Here is a 20,948-nt window from a genome sequence, read left to right on the forward strand (position 1 = left end):
CTCCCTTTTTTGAAGATGGGAATCACATTGGCCCTCTTCCAGTCCTCTGGCACCACACCAGAGCACCATGAGTGCTCGTAAAGCTGTACCAGGGGTCCCGCAATGACCTCTGCTAATTCCCTCAGCACTCTGGGGTGGAGATTGTCCGAACCAGCCAATTTAAATATGCCCAGTCCCTCCAGAAGTTCCCTAACTAGATCCTCACTGACCCTTGGCCTAGGTGTGCCTCCCTTGGGCCCTGGGGGGGGTGGTCCGATGGGGGCGTTGATCTGGTCCCTGCTCAGGAAAATGGAGGCAAAGGAGTTGTTAAATAAGTTAGCTTTGTCATCTGGTGTGATGATCAGATTTCCTAGCGTGGCTTGCAGGGTCCCCATGTTACCTTGTAACTTCTTTTTGCCCCCTATGTATTTAAAAAAGGACTTCTTGTTGTCCTTGATCCGGGAAGCTAGTCCCAGTTCCATCTCTGCCTTGGTCTTCCTGACTACTGCATCCCCAAGCACCTGCAGTGTAGTCCTCCCAGGTTGGCCCCTCCCTTCCATTGGGTGTATGCCTCCCTTTTAGCTAGGAGACATTCCCGGATGCTTTTGGTGAGCTATTTGCGCCCTCCTGCCCCCTTTAATCCGTGTTGGGATTACCTCCCTTTGGGCTTGGAGGATAGTCTCCTTAAGGAGCGACAAGTCTTCTTGGATGCCTGACTCCCCTCCTCTCCCCTCTGGGACCTCAGTGCTTTTCTGACTACTCTCCTTAGCTCATTGAAGTCTGCGCTCCTGAAATCTAGGGCTGCTGCCTTGCTTCAGGCCTTTGCCACCTTGCACTGGATGGTGAATTCCAGCAGACGATGATTGCTGTCACCCAGGTGGTCGAGCACCTGCAGCCCCCTCACCAGGTCATCGCCCGTGGCCAGCACCAGGTCCAATACGGTGTCTCCCCTGGTGGGGCTGTGCACCTCCTGGGTTAGATGTAGGTCCTGCATTTTGGCTAGGAACCTACGTGAGCAGTCAGACATGCTGATTGCTCTTCCCAGCAGATGTCTGGAAAGTTCAGGTCACCCATGATGACCATGTCTTTTGACCTAACTACTTCCGTAAGCTGAATTAAGAATTCCTGGTCCAGCTCTTCCCCTTGGTTGGGTGGTCTGTAGTAGACCCCCACCATTAAGTCTCTTTCCCCTCAACTTTCTTTTATTCTAACCCAGAGCACCTCTATGTGCCCCTCCTCTGACCCTGTGCTACTTGATGAGGATGTGTATTCCTCCTTAATGTAGAGCACCACACCACTACTTTTCCTCCCTGTCCTGTCCCTCCTGTACAGCCTATAGCCCTTGATATTCACCACCCAGTCGTGCATTGGGTCCCACCATGTTTCAGTGAGTCCCACTATGTCTGGGTTGGTGTCAGCTAGCAGGAGGGTAAGTTCCTCCTGCTTGTTTCCCATACTACGAGTGTTTGTGTAGAAGCATTTAAGGTCTTCTGTAGATGTGTGCACTGGCCCCCTAATCTCAGCATTGCCCTGGCCCCTGTTGCTTATCTGGGTATTTGTTCTGCTTGTTGGCCTAGGTTGGGCTGTACTTGTGGGTGCCGCTTGGGTTAGTGGTCCAAGGCTTCCTCCACCCTCATCTTCCCCTTCCCCGAACAAGCCTAGTTTTTTTCTGGGCTTAGGAGTTTAGAGCTAGGACAATTCCTTGATGGGTTCCTTAGCACGTACAAGAGGTAGAGCATACAGGTAGTGAAGAAAATTGCAGGCAGTTTTTTCAGTTACTTTTTAGAGAAGTGAGGTGTTTACCTTTGGCACAGGCAGTTTTGTTATTTGACGGCTTAACTGAACCAGAAAAGAAACAAAGGTTTAACAGCAGCTAACTATGTTTGTAAACTGCTAGCTAATAAGTGCCTGGCAACTTGCATTTTATTGTACCTTAATATTAAACTTCTACCCAAAATTCTGTATTTTGTAGACCACAATGGGATAACGCACAACAGTGCAGAAACTATTTTGCATCCCTGTTATGATCCAGGATCAGTTTCCCACAGTACCTCCTCCAGTTCCTTTGGTGCAATTACTAGCTCAACCTATGAAGATTCCCCTTCAGGTACAATGACACTGAATGTCTATCTGTATACATGTAGTTCTCACTACAGTTTTTCTGCTCATTATTTTAATGCTTATATGAAAGACTTTTCTTAGGAATGTTTCTTTTATTTTGCCCAAAACTTTTTTTATAAGTGTAATCTGTGACGATTTAGGAAACTAGCCCACATGCCGTAGCCGGAGACTGATGCCTGGAAGGTATATACACAGAGGGAGAATACATATTGGACTTTCCTGTCTTGCTGAAATTTCTTTGAGATAAACAGCAGCCTAACAAATTACACAGCATGTCTAGGGGTCTTGTTTGTACAAAATAATACTCCCTGTTTACAGAATTGTTTTCAGAATGATAGCCATTTCCTAGGCAAGATTGAGAGAGGAACATTAGCTGCCATAGTTAGTAAACTAATACTATATTTGTGATGTGTGGTGATATTGTGCCAACAACTGGTTGAAAACTTTGGATGATGTTCTTATTCACATTGGGTAGTACTGCATGTCTGGAGCTCTTCCACTGATGTTAGGTAGAAGTAAAGTCCTATTCATTATAGATGAGAGACAGGCATTGGCCCCTTGTAAGGTTATTGGGCAAATGAGTTCTAAAAGTTACAAATTCCTGAATATTCCCCAGTGCAAAATGCATTTACAGTGTAGTAGAACCTCACATGTGGCTAACTTAAGGTTTTAACTAAATCATATGACAAGATTTCCTAAACATATTTAAAACTAATATAAATCAAAACTAGTGTACATCAAAACAAAAACTACACAGTGCGTATTTATATCCTTCATATGAAAAGTATAAATGGATTATTTATGAAGTATGAAGATTAGGATGATGATGATAAAATATTTGTATTTAAAGAAACACTGCAGTAAGTAGTGTAGCAAAGAAAATGTCTATTACTGTGTCACTAGCAATTGTTGGCACTGGATTTATGACCCAGATAACCTGTTCCAGGTCGACCCAAACCCTAAGACCAACCACAATTTCTTTCAGTTGATAATAGGCATATTTTATTGATACACAGTGATAGATAAGAGTAATGCAGGCAAAGCAAACAAAACAATCCCTCTGATTCTTCTTGTTTACCAGGCCAGGGCTCACAGAGGAAAGCTACGCCTAGCCAGTATGCTAGCTTGACCCTGTGGTTCTTTCTTGAATGTCAGATATCAGCAGATTGGTGCTCAAGGGTGGAGGCCCATCCCTCCGCAATGGGGTAGGTGAGATGGGCCAGTGGTTTGCCCTCTGCCCATGGTGGCCTCAGGTTCCTCTCAGGACCTTCTCCACCTCCCAACAGAGTGGGGGAGACAGGCTGGTGGTGTGTTCTTCCATGGTGGCCTCCAGATCCCCCTTGCTGCTCTGAAAATCCTTCCTTCTGTATTCTTTTCCTCCTGATGAGTCTCCATTTTTGGGTACCATAGGGAAACTAATAAGTTTCCCTGTGCTTGTCATACTTTCTACATTCTGTTCTGTCAGTATATTTCTTTGCTTCCACAAACCCATCATATGCATACACCTTAATTTGGGCATTTATCAGTGTCTTAATTTGGGCATCCCCGGTCTTCTAATTTGGTCTGTCCACCAAAACCTGAAATCCAAGGGGCTTTGCAGCTGGTCAGTGGGACCTAATGCCAATGCTGCAGAGTCAGCATTGTTATGTATCTTTATGGCTTTTCAGGGAACAGTGTGTTGCATGTCTTCAATTTCCCAGCCTGTTTGTCTGTTAGCTTCAGACACAGTGGTTGAGAACATGAAACTTTGTCACAAACAGACTTTTAAGAAACCAATTAACCCCTGCTGTTACCCTGAACCATTGTTCTAATACATATCTATTCTGCCTACAAGCCAATTTCTAAAAGCAAATCTCGAAATATCATTTTCTAGCCATCAGCTATCACATTTCAAACGATTTTCTGAAGCACCAAAGAAAAATATGCAAAATGTGAACCAAAATAAGAATATGCAACATCTAGCCCCCAACACCATGTCATCTGGGCTGTAGAGTTCTCCATTAGTCCACAGGGAAAACTCACAGGCTATGGTTTTGTGTACTAGGTCTGGCACACAGGGCAGCACGGGACCTTGATCCCAACTCTTAGGGCCTGATGGAGGCTGCGTGCTACTCAAGACAGTGAGGACCTGATCCTGGTGGACAGGGTCTGATCTGATCTGCGCTCTGGTCTTGTGCCACTTAGCCTGAAGGGCCAAAAAGTTGAGCACCAGTGCAATATAGCAATGCTATATAAACCAGCTACATCTGGTTTTTAGGGAAGTACGGGAGTTCAGTAGCCATACGCAGTAAGCAGATATGAAATAGTCTTATTGATATTATTCCAAAGTGAAAAAGTGGATTGGTTGATTTTGCTTTATTATACCATTAGGGAGGAGCGGTATATGGAACGTTCCTGGATCGTAAATCAAAATCTTTCTAAAGTATTACTGTGCATGAATGTATGTGTCTTGCTTGATTGGTCTGTATTTAACTTTTCCTGGTTGTACAATAAAAATGGTTTGCTTTTTAAAATAAGGATAAAATAAAGAAATCTATTTTATGTTTGCAAAAACTTGTATTCTTTTCACTTGTATCAGAATTGAAAATATAAGTCAAATTTTATTTTATTTTATTCCCTTACTGCATGGACAACATTTATATTTTTAAAAAATACTGTTTTGGTACTAGAAAATGGCGGGAAACCTTTTGAATAATTTTTTATGTTATTCAGAATTGGAAAATGCATTTGAAAATGGAAGGGAGAAGAATGATGAAGATGCCAGCCAAAGCAAGGGGAGAGAGAATACATTTGAACAATCTCTTTTTCCTGATGAGGATAGAGTGGAATCTGTCTTTTTTCAGAAAGTCCTAACTGCTGTTCAGAACTGGTTTACTCTCTTCGGCTGGTCTAAGGGGCCCAATCCTATTTCTATTCCCTGTTCACTAAGACGGTAATCATAATTCTCATTAAAAACATTCCTTAGGAAAATTCTACAGAATAAAGTATTATACTTGACCCTTTTTGGATGCGGTTTTAAACAATTTCATATTAATAAATGATCATTGCATAGGCTAAAAACCATTATATATAGATTGTATTTAGAAGCAGCTCTACATTGTAATAGCAGTTGGACAATCTTTAGTGTCCATGTTATATACCATGTAATAAGTTATCTTTGGTATATGAATAACCGATTGAAGTGGGTGAAACTTACTGTATGTCGCTTTTAATGAGAATGCTCTATAATGCATGCATGTTACAGTTTTAGTAGAGAAAGGCTTTTTATAAAAACTTTACATATAAATAAAACCAAACACATTCCCAAGAAAAGGGCCTGATCATCATCCCTTAAATGTCAAGTCATTCAGTCATTGGCTAAATCACTTCAGCAGGTCCTAGCTATATTGCTAATACATAAGGAAAGGGGCACTTTCTTATGCAGTTAGGAACTAAATGCATATGGGTTTATGAACTTGGTGAAAATCAGAACTTTAATTTGTACTTGGCAGGAAGTGAAGACTAATATAAATTTAGTGTTTATTAGTAGTCTATCCAATTTAAAAATACTGGGTTATCATAACAGCTCTATAAAAACTGAAGTACTGCATATTTTATACTACATTCCTCTGTTCTTTCCTAAATGACTTATTAAGGAATTCACCACTGCCAGTGCTATAATTGCTTTAATGTAAGTCTGTTTTATGTAAATAAAAAAATAGAGTTGTTTTTCGCTTCCTTAGTGATATATGTAAAGTTCAGATGACCTCATCCCAAGAAAAGGGTTTTAAACAAAATCTTGGCAAAGACACTAAGACTATTTACGACATGCTACTCCATCTGAGTGGACAGCTATTACCAGGAATTACTACAAGTCAGTCATTGCCCTCTGATCCTCTTGAGCGAGTGGTACAGCTCCACTGGCAGCATTCTACAATGATCACTTTCCTCAAGTAAGACTATATGTATGAATGATAAATACTTAATTGCTTACACGTCTCTTGTTGTTTTAGTAGTTCAGATACCTTTTTCAACTGAATAATATGCTATTTTAGAACTGTATTTTGACAGTAACTTTTTGCTCATGTCATCAAAGTTTTGTTTATAATTAGGTACAGTGAACTTGTTACTGATGTATTCTGCTGAGAACAACCTTCCATTTGTTTTTGCCAAATGAACTTGGTGCACTGATGGTACTTGCAGGAGAGCCTGTTCTTTGCGGAATCATGATGGGGCATAAAGAAGAAGGGAATCCCTTGGGTATATAGGGACCAGACCATAGGTCAGCCAGCACCTTAAATTGTGCTCTGAAAACCACTGGAAGCCGGTGCAGACCGTGAAACACTGGAGTTATATGCTCTTGATGACCCTCCATTCTTGTTCTAATCAGCTGCAGCTAGGTTATCAAGTGCAGCCCCAGATTGAGCTCATGGCAGTAATCTAGCCTGAAGGTTACAAAGGCAAAGGAGAATGCGGATTTCATAGCGTAGATGGTTGAGGGGAGGCAATCAATTGGCCCAGCCAGGACAATACCGTTCTTATACCTGCAGCTGCAGAGAGGATTATGTTCATTATCATCATGCTCAAGGCAAATAAATCCTAAAGGAATATAGCTGCCATGAAAGCAAATCAAATCAAAGTACAGGTAAGCCCTTACCGTAGAGTGTATCATTGCAGACTTGGGCACGGGTCATTTTATCATGCCAGAGAAGCTTTTGTTGTTACTGACTGTAGCATGGGATAGGTTGCTGATCCATTGTGTTCCCATGTCAATAATATGTCTATACCAAGAAAAGATACTAGAATTGACCTGTCCCAATGGGTGGCTTACCTATGAACATCCTCATTGCTAATCTTATCCTGTCATGATGATGTCAAGATCTTGTGACACAGATGGCAAGAACTGAAAAATGCAGTCCAGTGTTCTTTAGCATCTGTTGGCACCTATACATGGCCAGCTAGTAACATTTGCATAACTATCCTAATCCATCAGCTACACAGTACTAAGCAGTGTTGTTTGCGAGATGAAGCTTTGTAAAAATAGAAAATTGTGTTGTTTATGTGCCATTAATTCAAGTATTTCTGTTCCATTATAGACCTGTTCTTTCAATACTCTATTTTCCCAGGGAGGCTGAGTTGCTTCAGTAGATTCTATGAACTTAGTCAAGCACTCAATCAAAAGCTTGATGGAAATTTATAAAAAGTGTTTTACGTAGCTTGTTACATTTACTCATTTTCACGAAAAACTGGTCAAACATACTGTATTTACTCAAATATAAGGCAAGGTTTTTTTACCTCCTAGTCAGCTTGGGGAAAAAAGCCCTTCATATTGTATTAGCATAAAAGAAAACCTCCCTCAATTAATATATTGCTTATTGTTAAACTTCTGCCAGAAGCAGCGTTTGCTCAGTAATGGAAATCAACTATGAAATTGATTGAATGCAGCTCGGACTAAACATGTCTGTAAAACACATGGCCAATATTGAGCAAACATACTGATGGGAACTATTTTTATTAACTTTTTTTGGCCCTTAAAAAGCAATGGGTGAGTGTTCCCTCCACAGGGAATTGGCACTTGGCTTGGAGGTACTGCTATACCAAGCCGGCAGTGGGAGGGCCAGAGCCAGCCCTGACACCTTCCCCATGGTGCCAGAAATGCTTGATTGTAGTCAAAAGGCCCAAAATGCTGATGGGAACCTACCACAAGAATAGATTAGTACAGCCCATTTCAATAAGATCTGTTGTCCAGTGTGCACAGTCTCCTTCAGCACCAAATCTTTTTCAACTCATGGTGAACCACTACATTCAATACATTTCAACTTGCTCTTTACTCCCAAAGCTGAGCAACACCTTCCTTTCCTGTTTTTAATGACTTGTTTCTTCACCAGCCTTAGATATTTGCTTATGGTTGCTAGACATTTATGTAGATGTGAGGCTCTGTTGCTCCCTTTCTTAGCCAGTTACATGTGATTGGTGGGGTGGAGATGTACTAGGCAGTCCCACACTGCATCTGCATATAAATTTTTGGAGGACCTCAGGACATGTGACAAGAACACCCAGTTCCAGTTGTGAATGGGGGGAGGGGAGGGAGGCTTATTAGTATATGGATCCTTTGTGGACTGGTATCTGGAATATACACACATCCTGAGCAGTGTTGGGCTGTGGGTTGCCATGGGTTGAAACACTATTGACTCTACTGAGGCACAACTCAGTGATCTATATGAGAAATCATTAACCTTTTGGCTGTGGACTAATATCATGCATACTTCATATGTAGTACTTCTTGAAGGCTCAGATTAAGTGTAGTTTATGTTTACCTGGCTAGGGAAACACCATGACCATGGAGGTGGTCTTCCTAGGCCCACTAGGGAAGACTGCTCTCCTGGCATGGATAGTACCTGCCAAGGTAATATATAGTAAACCTTCCACTTAACTGCTGGAGTGGTAAGGTCTTGGCTTTAACCCCACTTTATGGAAATGGGAGACTCCTCCCTGGCTTGCCCCTGGGGCCTTATGGCTGAGAACAAGCAAAACTTGGGGGCATCTTAACCCCAAGCCTCCAGGCTTGGACCTGCAAGTAGGATGCCCACCAAAGGTTTTGAAAACATCAGAAGCCCCAGGTCGGGGTGGAGGATGCTTGCTGGTAGTAGGGCCATGTATGGTTCTGGAATGACTCTCTTGGGTTTGGAATTTGTTTTGGCTAATGTGGCTTGGAATACAGAAATTTTTAAACGTATATGTACATATACACATATTAAATCTAAAATTTTCTGTGTATGTGTATGTAGTACTCATGCTACATACGATTAGGTGCCAAAGTGCTGCTCAGAAGCGTGTTTATGGAGTACCTGTGCTGAACCTTGCAGCAGTTTGTAAAATACGTAAAATGCATCAATGCTGGATGACCCAAGTCTCTAGGTACCCATAGTAACTTGCCTAAACGCAGTTTACTACAGTATGTTTATTTCAAAGGCAGTATTTTTTTGGTTCCTTACATTACAAATATATTCCTCTTGATCCCCATCTCCACCTCCCCCAACTATGTCCCCTGCTGTAGCAGTAGGAGGGGGACAAATTCAAGACAAACTTCTGATAATTAGATTCTATACCTAAAATATATAACTCATTTATAAATTTTGCATATATAGAATTTATTATTGGGAGGGGGAAGGGGGTTTGTCTTAAATTCAGGGTCATCATAGATTTGAGTAACATATGGTAATACTACATTGATAAAGGAAGAACTAGGACTAATGCTGCACTGAAGATCCTGGCCACTGCTATGAAGTACACAGGAGATTCACCTGGAAACAGACTTTTTTGGACCTAATAATAATAATATGGTTTCATAGATGTAGCCTTATCATCTTTTCTTAGAGTAGCAACTTTCTTCTACTCATGGAATGCTAGATGGTATGGAATAGCCCATACAGTAGTGGCATAACAGTGCTCTTGACAGCCTTCAGCAAGGCAGGGTTGATGGTTCAAATTCATGATGTCTTCTCAGACATAAATTTGTAGACTACATTTTGAATCTGTTCTTCATTGAAAGAATGGGGTTCTACTGATACTTCCTACCTCTCTTCAAATGGAAGAGAGACGGTAGGCAGTGAACAATTGAACAATGTCTTAAAAGTAATATTCCTATCAATACTACTGATATTGCAAATTCTGGCTAATGCTGCCATCCTCATTTTTTACTTGGTGGGTTAGGCTTGCCTTTCACTACAAATGCAATTAAAGGTTGTGGAAATCATGTCTAGTTGCTGCCTCTGTAGATCAACTGAATGTCTTATCTTTCTAATACAATAATTTCAAAATGTTTTGAAGACAAATCTGTATGGCCTTTGCTTTTGCTTTTGACAGACGTATCCCTGGAATACTCAAAGTGTAGCTTTATTTGTTTTCCTTAGTGCCAACTGTGAATATCTCTTCTCTAAACTATTATGGATGTTTGAAGAAGCATCCATAATAGCCCCAGCACCAACCTGGCAATGGTACATGTTCATTTATTGAAACAATGCCGTTCCTATTAGATGAAAAAGGAAGCAAGATTTATGTTTCTGTGCCTCAACAGCCTTGAACAATATGGAACTGAAGACCATTTGATAGCTTAGCTACAGCAAGAGCTTTTGAATAAATTGGACTATTGCTGGTTGATATTGAAGTGAAGTGGCAATTTATCAGTAGAAACTGATAGTCATTGTCAAATTCAACACCTGTAATGATTGACCTTCCCTGATTATTAATGAGGACTTGATCAATACAGCCCTTGAGAGAACATCCAGGCCATACCATGTCTGCTTGAAAATCTTTGGGAAAAACAAGTCAGATATAAACATATCATTGGCAAGGTTGATGTCCAATAAACTCTGCCTGTTCCAGTTCTTCTGCTTCAAAGTTGTTTTCTTGTCTAGGTATTGCTATCCTTTTCTTCCTGTGCATTTACAGGTCACCAAATATCATGATAATTGTTGTTTGGATATTATTAAGGACAACCAGAAGTTGTTCATAACAATTATGTGCAGTTAACCTTAGTGGTGTTGGAACTATATACAGCAGTGATAGTAAGATGTTCACAGACACTATGGAGTTGAAAGCTAATGAGTCATTTAAGAATTGACTGGTATCACTGTAATGCCCATAGGGCATGAAATAAATGTTCAATTTGCTGAAGCTTCTGAGACCACCCTGTGAATAGAAGCATATGGACTTCAGCTTCCTTTCCATCACTTCATGGCTGGTGTAGATTTCCAGTCTGTTCAACAAGAAGGATGACTTTATCAGTTTTGAACATTCCACGAAAAAGTTTATGTCTGTTGCCAACATTCAGGATAACAGGATGTCTTTGCTGCAAGGTTTCCTTGGCTCATTCACCTCAGCAATTGTAATAAACTTAGCCATTTCAGCTAAATATTGACCAGATTGTTGCAAGTATGTGATTGCAATAGAGCTTACTTCCTGGTGTATGCAGAGGGACATCTGTTTTGTTATCCACTGTTACAGTAATAACCCTAATAGAGAAGAATCAGTGTATTACAAACATAATGTCAATACCATCCTCAATAAAAAAAAAAAAATCCAATCATCTTGACATTCATATTTGTCTGAGGGTGAAACCAATTGGTGTGGAGATGCAGGGGGAGGGGGGAGCGGAGAATGTGGGATGGGACACTGGAAAGATGACAGAGAAACTTTGGAGAGAGAGGAAATTTATGTAGCTTCCTTTGTCATATTTCTGTAGGGAGGAGAGAGTTATAGGGTTTTGTTAAGGGGATGAGCCTGGGAATTTATGGAGAACACAATTTCTTGAGTCCCAAAGTTGGTACAAATTTACAGGGACAATAGCTTCATGATGATATTTGTGGATCTAGATTAAAAGACATTTTTTGTAAAACAATTGGAGTTGACTGTGTCAAATTTCAGAACTGGATCATCTGAGTTGTATACTACTGTGTAGATTCTGGAAACCATGGATTCAAAATATTTTATGAATGTTTTCTCTGTTTATTTTTTATTGCTATCTGCTGCAAGAGAAATAAATGAAAACCTAGAAATTTCAATTTACGAAGTAAAGTTGAAGTTGTATACTTCAGTATTGAAAATGTAGTCATTCAGTTTAAAATGAGACACTAGATATATACGTAGGCAAACTCATCTGATTACAGCTCTTAATGCTAGAGATGAAATTGGTAACAGGAATTTAAAACTAAATACCTTAATAAACTATTTCTGAAAAAGCAGTTAGGTGGCTTTTGTACTCTCCTGAAGAAAGTAGACTTTGACTTTTTTTTTTTTTTTTTAAATCTTCACTTCCATGCAGTGCTTCTTTCAATCTCGTTCTTTGACATAAAGAATAGATTTTTTTTCAATTAGCAGACATATTTTGTTTTAAAAATACTATGGTTACCTTAACTACTTAACTACCTTAACTACTGTGCTTGCTTCTCTTATCTTTTTATTCACCTTGGCTCATGAGAGCAGATAGCAACTCAGCTATATAGTTGTTTAAAGGGCTACAAAATGTCAGGTCTTGAACTCCTAAGTAAGATTTCCAGTACTGTATCTTCAGGCAGATAATAGCAAGATTAAGTTTTAATCCTGTCAACGTTGTGCTGTTTATTACATTATTTTTGGCTTTGATTCCTGTGGCTCTGAAACTGAAACAGGCAGCATATGTTTTGATGCTTCAAGATCTAAGAAATTTAATATTGAGGAACAGTTCTAGCAATCTTCCCAGATGTATATGTACTTTTAGCATCAAACAATTTTTAGGCCATATTGGCTCTTCTCAAATAGCATAGTTAATAAAATTTGCTCAGTACCCCAAAATGCAGACAAAAGAATTAAAAAATAGCCATAAAACTAGATTATAAAATGACCGTGGTTAGAACTTTTTGTGTATGCTCAATTAGAAACATGACAATATGCCTGATTAGATAGAAGAATATGACATTAAACAGTTATTCCTTTTAAAAGAAAACTGTATATTCTGTTAGGAAAACAGTTTGGAAATAAGAAATACTTCTTAGAATAGCCAAATTGTGAAATAATCTTCAAAGTTAACCAGGTAGTATAACATTGAAATGCTTAAGTTAGTTGTAGCTTATTTACTGAACATGCTCTAAATTCTTGGCATCAAGATTCCCATTTGTCTTAGACAAGAAACTAAATAACCTGATTCTCCAACTTGTCAGTAGAATATGTATTGAAGCCAGGTGTGATAGCAGTGCTCCTTTGGTCACTGTCTTAAGGTGACTGGGTTTGGCATCTCTGGTATAGATCAAGAAAAAAAGATGTCAGAAAAATATCACCCAGATTTATTTTCTTGCTGCAGAAGCATTAAAAAAGGATTGCCCCTTACACCACTTTGACTGACTAGCAAAATTCTCTTACACTGCCTCAAACTGTTTTTACAGCCCTTACCTTAGGTAAGGAGATGTCTTATGTAAAGACCAGAGTTTGAGTGACCAGAGAAAAGGTGCACAGAAACCTCAGTAAGCAAACCTTCCCTTTGATGTATGGTTTATTTCAGAAGTTCTTTTATAATCAAAATATATAAACTGGCAAAATTGTTTTGATTCACCTTAGCAGTATGCACTGTAAACTCTGCACTTCTATTTGGTAGAAACAATCTAGACCTGAAAATACTGGAAGAAACTAACTGCAAAACAATCTGTAGGGCAGTCAAATCAAAGACCATTTAATGAGACCTGGCCACCACTTCTTGATACCCATTGCCATCTTCCTATTGCTTCCTTTTTATACTTTGTCTTGCCAATGCTGCATTTTCCTTCTTCTCTTATTTTAATTTTCATACCAGCAATGTGCTAAAGTGCATTCATCTGATGATACAGTAGTTCTGCATCTTTTAAAATTATAGCTCTCTCTCAGGAGTAGAATGCATTTTTTTTTTGTTTCAGTGGCTGCTTCTCACTTCAATTTTGGTCGATTTCCATTTGTTATAAAATATGCATTTTTTTTCACAATGCCAAATGCTACTTATTATGCAGTATGATAAATGATATTTCCTATTTGGCCAGAGCTTATATTGAGAGAAATTAATTGTAGTGCTAATAAACATTTTTTAGTAAGTTTATAGAATGTTTTCAATGGATTATACAAAGCTTATTGACAAAACCTTTGTAATATTCTTTGTTCATTTTTCCACAAATTGACCTTTTTCAAACTGTAGAACGTACTGTGCTAAATTTCTAAAGGGCCATAATACAGCCTATAATTTACTGCCCACAATTAATTGCTGTAGCAAATTGTATCATTCACATTTTGCACAGACATCTAGCTAAGTGCCTGCATTATGTTTGCACTGTCAATTGTTTGCAGCAGGAGTTTAACATACAGTCAGTACACAAAACTGGGCAGAAAATTCAAGGTGATCTCTTAATGTAGTTACGTAGTAATTTCTCTTCATTGTTTGCGTGTCATTTTAGAAGCCAAGGAGCATGCCTTCCACATGTAATGCCTGAATTTCTACTTGAACTTGATGACTATAAGAACTGGATCCGACTGCAAATTGCATTGAAGGTAACTGTGATGCAGCAAAGGCTGTATGCTGGTTTTAGTTTTTTAATCTGAACATTTATAGGCCATAAACAGACTTACATTTATTCCGGGAGGTACGCTCTTTTACGGGCACAAAAAGTAGGCATACCAGTGTTCAAACAGTTTGCCATGTCTTCAGTGCTTCAAATATTTGTCCATATGTGTTGTGCCCTTTGAGATGTCCCAGTGAGATGAACAGGCTGATTTCTTGTGTCATTTCATGTGACATATGACATCTTTTATCATTACACCAGGGTCATTTTTTCTAGTAATTTATTTTTCACTCTCAACTGGTGTTCTAGCCAGGCTAGGTAAACTTTAATTGAGGGAAAAAAAAGTTGTCAAATGGCATGCTTTATATACTTCTTAGCATGTTCTTTTCATGGGCTCCCCCAGGGGAGTATTTGCTCAGAACTTCTGTGGCCATCTCTGGTCTTCGAGTACTCCCTGAAGCAATCCCAAGAGTCAGGGGAATCCCTGGCATCTTCTGACTCTGAGACATTGGCCTTTTGCTTTCAGACCTTCTCTTGCAATCTGTGGCCCTGCCTCAGAGGCTGAACCTTCCAGTTTAGCTCCTGAGAGAGGGACTTTACCTGTTTTTAGGAGAAAAGGCAGATACTGGGGCAAAGGCCATGGTAGCAGGTTCATGCCCCAGGGGCAGCCATGACACTCCTGATTGGCTGTTCAACTCCTGCCCCTGCTCCAGCTCCTCAGGGTACCATCCCTTATCCTCACCTGCCATGTCTTCATGAAACTTTTATGGTGTTAAGGGAGGTTATGTTACCTCTTATACCTGGCTAGCCCCAGTCTTGCCCCTCAGGCTCTTATCTCCTCTGTATCAACATTACCAGCAAGCCACACTTTCTGTTGAGCTGTCTCATGCCAGCTCTTAGGCAGAATTGCACACTGTAGAGGGTAGGGCTAGGATCCAGAATGACTTGGATAGACTGGAGAAATGATGCACAATCAGCCATGTGAAGTTCAGCAAAGGCAAGTGAGAAATCCTAAAGACAGAATAATTGCACTCACAAATACAGATAGAGGAATGAGTAGCTAGACTGCAGTAATTCAGAGAAGGACCAGAGGGTTACAGTAGATCATAAGCTAAATATGAGCAAACAGTGTGTTCTTGTTGTGAAAATGGCCAGCAGCATATTGGGTTGTATTAACAGGACTGTCACTTGCAAAATCAAAGGAAGTGATTCTTAAAGTCTGTTCAGCCCTGATGAGGCCTCATTTGGAGTACTGTGTTCAGTTTTAGGCACCACATTTCAAGAAAGATATAGACAGCTTGCAGAGAGTCCAGCAGAGAGTGACAAAAATTATTAGATGCCTGGAAAACATGACTTACGAGGAAAGGCTGAAAGAAGGGTTATTTAGTTTGGAAAAGAGAAGACTGAGGAGGGATTTGATAATAGTCTTAAAACACCTTATAGAGTGGGTGGAGATGAGCTTTTCTTTGTGGCTGTAGGGGACAGGACTAAGAGTAATGGCCTCAAGCTCCTGTAGGGGAAATTTAGGTTGGAAATTAGGAGGGACTTTGACTAGGTGGGTGACCAAGCATTGGAGCAGGCTATGTAGAGAAATTGTTGAATCTCCACACTTAGAAGTTTTCAAAAGCATGTTTGACAGACAGTTGACTCGGATGGTTTGGTTGGGGATGATTCTGCCATCAGCAGGGTGCTGGACTAAATGATCTTGTGAGGTCCTTTCCAGCCCTACTATCCTGTGATCTTATATTGTCCATCTAGCACACAGGGAACTGTAGGACCCAGGAGGGTCACTGTTAAACTGTTCTTTTCCTGTGTACGTACTAGTTGGGCAAACTGAGGAACTCAATCTTATTATAGCTACTGCTTTTCTTTTATAAAATTTGTAATTCCATTTACTGGTTTAACACACTTTTTAAAGCCAGAGAAATCTGTTGCTCATCGTTTTCTTACCTTCTAGATGTCATATTTTAATATTTTATAATCTAAACCTAAATATCATTTTGTTTATCTGAAGGTTCAGAGGACTGAGTTGCAAAAAACTAATGTAAAAAGCTCTGACCCACCCAATGATAAGCATCTACTTGTTTTGGATGACAGAGTTTTTGAGACCATGAGCAAACGTGTATGGATGGATGTATTACTCCAGGTATACAAGGTAAATCATAAATATGCTATTGGTTATTGGTCAGCTTTTAAAATAAATAGGTTTGGTGGTTTCACCTTTGTATTGAGAACATCTTTGCATATTCATGTTATTCATCGATAGGTCTTCCTTTTACTGTGTTTCTCTCCTGTCTCAAGCAAATGGCCTCTCTTTTGACACTAGTCTAAATGAAAAATCGTTTACATTTTTCTGTCTTTCATTTTGGTATGTTGATTATGCTTTTTGGCCCTGCTTCCAAACACTTATCATTGTGTGTCTGTTACATAGTAGTTGTCATTCTCTAGGTGCCAAAGCACATGTGTGTAGTTTTGGTTTTCATTTTTTTGAACCTGAACAATTATAATCTGAGAGAGGTAATTAACTGTGTTAGTCGAAGGTCAGGCAGAAGGCATATTAGGATGGCACGTTAGGGCGCCTATAGAGGAATGCAGAGGCTGCTTTGATATGCTGGAATTCCAGCGTGTTGGAGCAGACTCATAAATTCATAGATTGTAAGGCTGGAAGGGACCTCAGAAGACCATCGGGGCCAGCCCCCCCCGCACCAGGCAGAAAAAATGACAGGTGGGGTCTGGTGTCCCCAGCAAGATGACTGTCCAGTCTCCTGTTGAAGATTTCCAGGGTAGGTGATTGCACCACCTCTGGACAGACTCTATTAATCAAGTGTGCTGGAGCATGGCAATTACCATGCTTAAGCAGCCTCCTGAATCTTGTGTATCCCTGCACATAAAAATGGCAGCAGGGGCACCTGAACTAAAGCTCATCGAATAAGCTTTGGTTCAAGCACCCTTGCTGCCATTTTTAAGCACAGGGAAGATGATACAGGAGATGTAGTGGCACTGTAATTAAAGTGGCTCTTGGAACTGCTTTATTTAAAGCGCCTCCCCCGCCCCGGAGCATGTGTAAAAGTGCCCTTAGATATTAACGGCTTCACAGAAACACAAGATTTCATAGTAGCAGTAATAACATGCATTTATATAAACTAACTGAATGGTTATAGTTCATTACTTGTTTTTTGTTTTGTAGTATAAATATGAAAATGTAGCTGGATGAAGTTCAGCATTTCAGATTTTCTTTTCCTGCTTTTGCAACCTTGTCTCCCCTATCTTTGAGACTATTTAGTGGCTTTCTCTCTTATTGCATATAAAGTTCAATCTTCTTATTATCACTTTTAAAGCTTTGCCTTTGTCAGTATCCCTGCCTATTTTGTTCCTTGTGCTCTTATACCTCCTGTGCCTTTTTGCTTCCTTTGTCTTCTCATTTTTAAAGCTATAACAATATACCTATTCTAGGGGAATGACTTGTTTTGTATGATCTATGTTCTTATTTTGTTCCTTCCTTTTTGCCCTAGCTAGCGTTCAGTTTAAAAAATTTTAGAACATAGAAGTTGCTCACGATAAAATGCCTCTCTCATTAACTTTTCCTGACCTCCATTCTGTCGTCTTTCCCAGTTTAATCTACTGTCTGATCTCAGTTGTGAGTTCTTTGGTACATTTTAATTTCATAATCACCATGCATAGCATCATGGGACTAAGTAAAGATAACATAGCAACACTAATACCCTTATAAGAACACATGAATGTGTATAATTTAGTTTTTGATGCCATGTTGATAAATTCTGAAGATGGGAAAGTATGCTCAGTTCCTTTCCAAACAATCCAATTAAACTGAAAAGAGATTATAATTGGCAGTGCTAGCCTTTTAAGAACTTGAATTCAAGCAAGATTAGAATAAATACAATAATTCCTTACTGAAGAGCAGCTCTAAATATTACAACAAATACTAAAGGGAATTTCTTCAGCTTCAATGAGTTGTCCAACTTTTATTTTTAAAGAATTCTATTGCTATTTTAGACTGTATTACACTAAATACAAACCAGTATACTTTTCACATGCTCCAATAGCTGATGTTCTTGATGTAGAAATAATTTCTATAGCAACAAAGGTGTCAGGGAAAGATACGGTACACATGTCTTATGAATTCAAGCATGTTCCGAGGAAAGAATAGACCCCGGACTGTAAGGACCAGTATACAAGAGTAATTAAATCAGATGACAGGAGAGGAAGAAAGTTTTAAGGGGAGAGGTGATGCTGTTTACAGAAATGAAGGTTTTAGGATATACATCATATTTAGCTTCATAATTATAGATGTTATTATTCAGCTTTTTATTGGCACAAGGACTAGAGCATTTTTGGACTTAATGCCACAGTCTTCTAATATGGATATGTCATACAAAAACAACAGTAACTATTGTGCCCCAAATCTGTTTCATTATCACATTTTTGTGATGATTTGAATTCAGTATTTTTGAAGCACATTTCATTTTTATTAAATTTGAGATGGAGATTTAAGATATTTGTTGCATACAATAAAGGAAGTAGAGAATGAATATGCAACCTACTTTTCCCCCCCCCAGTAACAGGAAATTAAGTAATACGTTATAAGCATTTATGACTTCTGTGTGTCCAGATCTAATCAAATAGACCTCTTCAGTGGACTTGCTACCATGATTTGTTATGCTGGTAATGTCAGTGTAGTACCAAACTTCATTAATCTAGGACCATGTGATATGAGTATGTCCAGACAGTGTTTTTTTTTAGAGGAAAGCAGGCAACACTACATTTATTCTCCTCCTCTCTTCACCCTCCTTTTTGCTTCTGGAAATTCTATTTTAGCAGAATGAGAGTTAACTTGTTTTCCTTGTAAGGTTGAAATTTTCCAAATCTCCATCTGGGCAGTATTGTTTTAAGTGCAAGTAATTGTTAATGCAGTAGGTGTGGATACTAAGGAACTTAAATATGCTGGGAACTTTTATTTTTAAGATTTATTCACACATTTTATATCCAGCAGTATTTTAGTTTTCTGCCTTCATGGATTCTGTGTACTTGGTTCTATTAAAGGCTAACTTCAAAATGCCAAGAGCAAGCATTCTAGGACATCCTTAGGAAAAATAGATAACTCCTCAATTTTTTTAAACCACAGGATGGTATCGTTGAATTAATCCTTTTTCAGTCTCAAGATAACTGCTAACTGAGATTTTCTCTGTTCAAAGTAGAAGAGGGTTCCTAATGTCACTCTTAATTCTCATTGCCAGCATTAACTGTTCTCATCAAAACTGGCAGCAAAAATAATAGTCTATTCTGTTACATTCTTTAGGATCTTCTGGGATCTCGGGGCTTCTGTGTCAGTTAAAAGCATTATGGCTTTCTGTTTATGCTGTCAGATGTCTAAGATGACTTTGACTTGGCATATATGGTTGTCTAGCCCCATCTGGACAGCAGTGGTTTATAAATTATTCTTCTGTTTCTCCTCAACCATTGTTTTTAGTACAAGTAAAACTGCACATAAGTTCTCCAGGATCCTCACATGGTGAAAGTTCAATTCTGTTAAAGTCAGATGAAATCTTTTCCAAAGTCTGACTACAAAAAGTCTCTTTTGGGGAGGATAAGTCATCCTCAGGTGACTTGAACTACATGATTTGTAGATTTAATTGTCACCCCAAGATGAGAGATGGTTCAGTGATTAAAGTACAAACCTTTTGTTTGGGGAATCCAGGTTTATACCCTGGTCTGGGGCTTAGTCTGTCCATACCTCAGCTTCTCATCCCTAAAATGGAAATAATAATACAATCATAGCTGTATGGTGTTCAGATACTACTGTAATAGGGGCAATATGGAGACATTGGATTTTCTCACACCTATGTACAGAAAAATGCCCAAAAAATTGTTTTGCTTTTTATCACATGCCAAAAGAAGGTGGTCCTTCTCAATGAGGAGAGCGTTATGGATCCTAAAGATTGTATTACTGGTCTCAATGCCTTTGGTTACATCTTTGGTGATTAAGTCAGACTGAGAAGTTTTACCAGATCTTAAATGATAGCTACTTCCCCCAAGCATAGGGGAAAAGTAGGCTTTGAGTTCCCATAATTAAACCATGCCCAATCAGCTGTTATGGTGAGTCAGGAAGTGACAACGTATTTTATCTAGGTGATTGTGACACAGGTGCAAACAGGTATTTTTGTAATACAATAATGCTAATATTCATCTTTTGTGAAATAGCAATTCAAAAACATTTCTGATCTTATCATACCATTAAAGGATCTCCATGTCAATCTATAAATATCTATTGTTCAAATAAAATACTACCAATTCCTAAGCTATTGTGTCCCACAGTATATTTTAATTCAGATGTACCATACTTTCTACAGTGAAAAAAGCACATTATAACTAAGGTACTGTATTTACTCAAATACAAAATGAGGTTTCCCCCTGCTAAACAGCAAGAATGGTAGGGGGAGGGAGGGTCCTCATCATACCTTTGCATACAGGGAAACCTTACTCAATGCACTGGCTGTCATTAAACTGCTGCCAAAAGCAGCATATGCTCAGTAGTGGAAACCAAATACGATGTTGATTAAATGTAGCCAGCACTGAATGTGATTATAAAACATATGGCCCATACCAGACTGTAGATCTCTGGACACACATACTGATGGGAACAAGGATATGTTAGTGCAGTCTTCCTGAATAATATATATGGTAGTACCTGTTGTATGCAGTCCCCCTGAGCACTGACTGTTTTTCAAGTCATAGTGAACTACTACATGGAATACATTTCTACTTTCTTTTCTCTCCCACAACTGAGCTGCACCT

At 39.2% G+C, this 20,948-nt stretch overlaps 1 protein-coding gene across 1 annotated transcript in view; it reads left to right on the forward strand.

The window, feature by feature from the left end:
* CFAP47 (cilia and flagella associated protein 47) overlaps positions 1 to 20,948 on the forward strand; it is a 734,432-nt gene that overhangs the window by 167,028 nt on the left and 546,456 nt on the right. The window contains exons 28-32 of the mRNA XM_019528459.1: positions 1,952 to 2,086; positions 4,813 to 5,032; positions 5,823 to 6,032; positions 14,031 to 14,124; positions 16,150 to 16,290. Coding sequence (XP_019384004.1) covers positions 1,952 to 2,086; positions 4,813 to 5,032; positions 5,823 to 6,032; positions 14,031 to 14,124; positions 16,150 to 16,290 — 800 coding nt within the window. The remainder of the gene's footprint in view (positions 1 to 1,951; positions 2,087 to 4,812; positions 5,033 to 5,822; positions 6,033 to 14,030; positions 14,125 to 16,149; positions 16,291 to 20,948) is intronic.

This window comes from Crocodylus porosus, unplaced genomic scaffold (assembly GCF_001723895.1).
Source record: "Crocodylus porosus isolate Cpor-Errol unplaced genomic scaffold, CroPor_comp1, whole genome shotgun sequence".
NCBI lineage: Eukaryota > Metazoa > Chordata > Crocodylia > Crocodylidae > Crocodylus > Crocodylus porosus.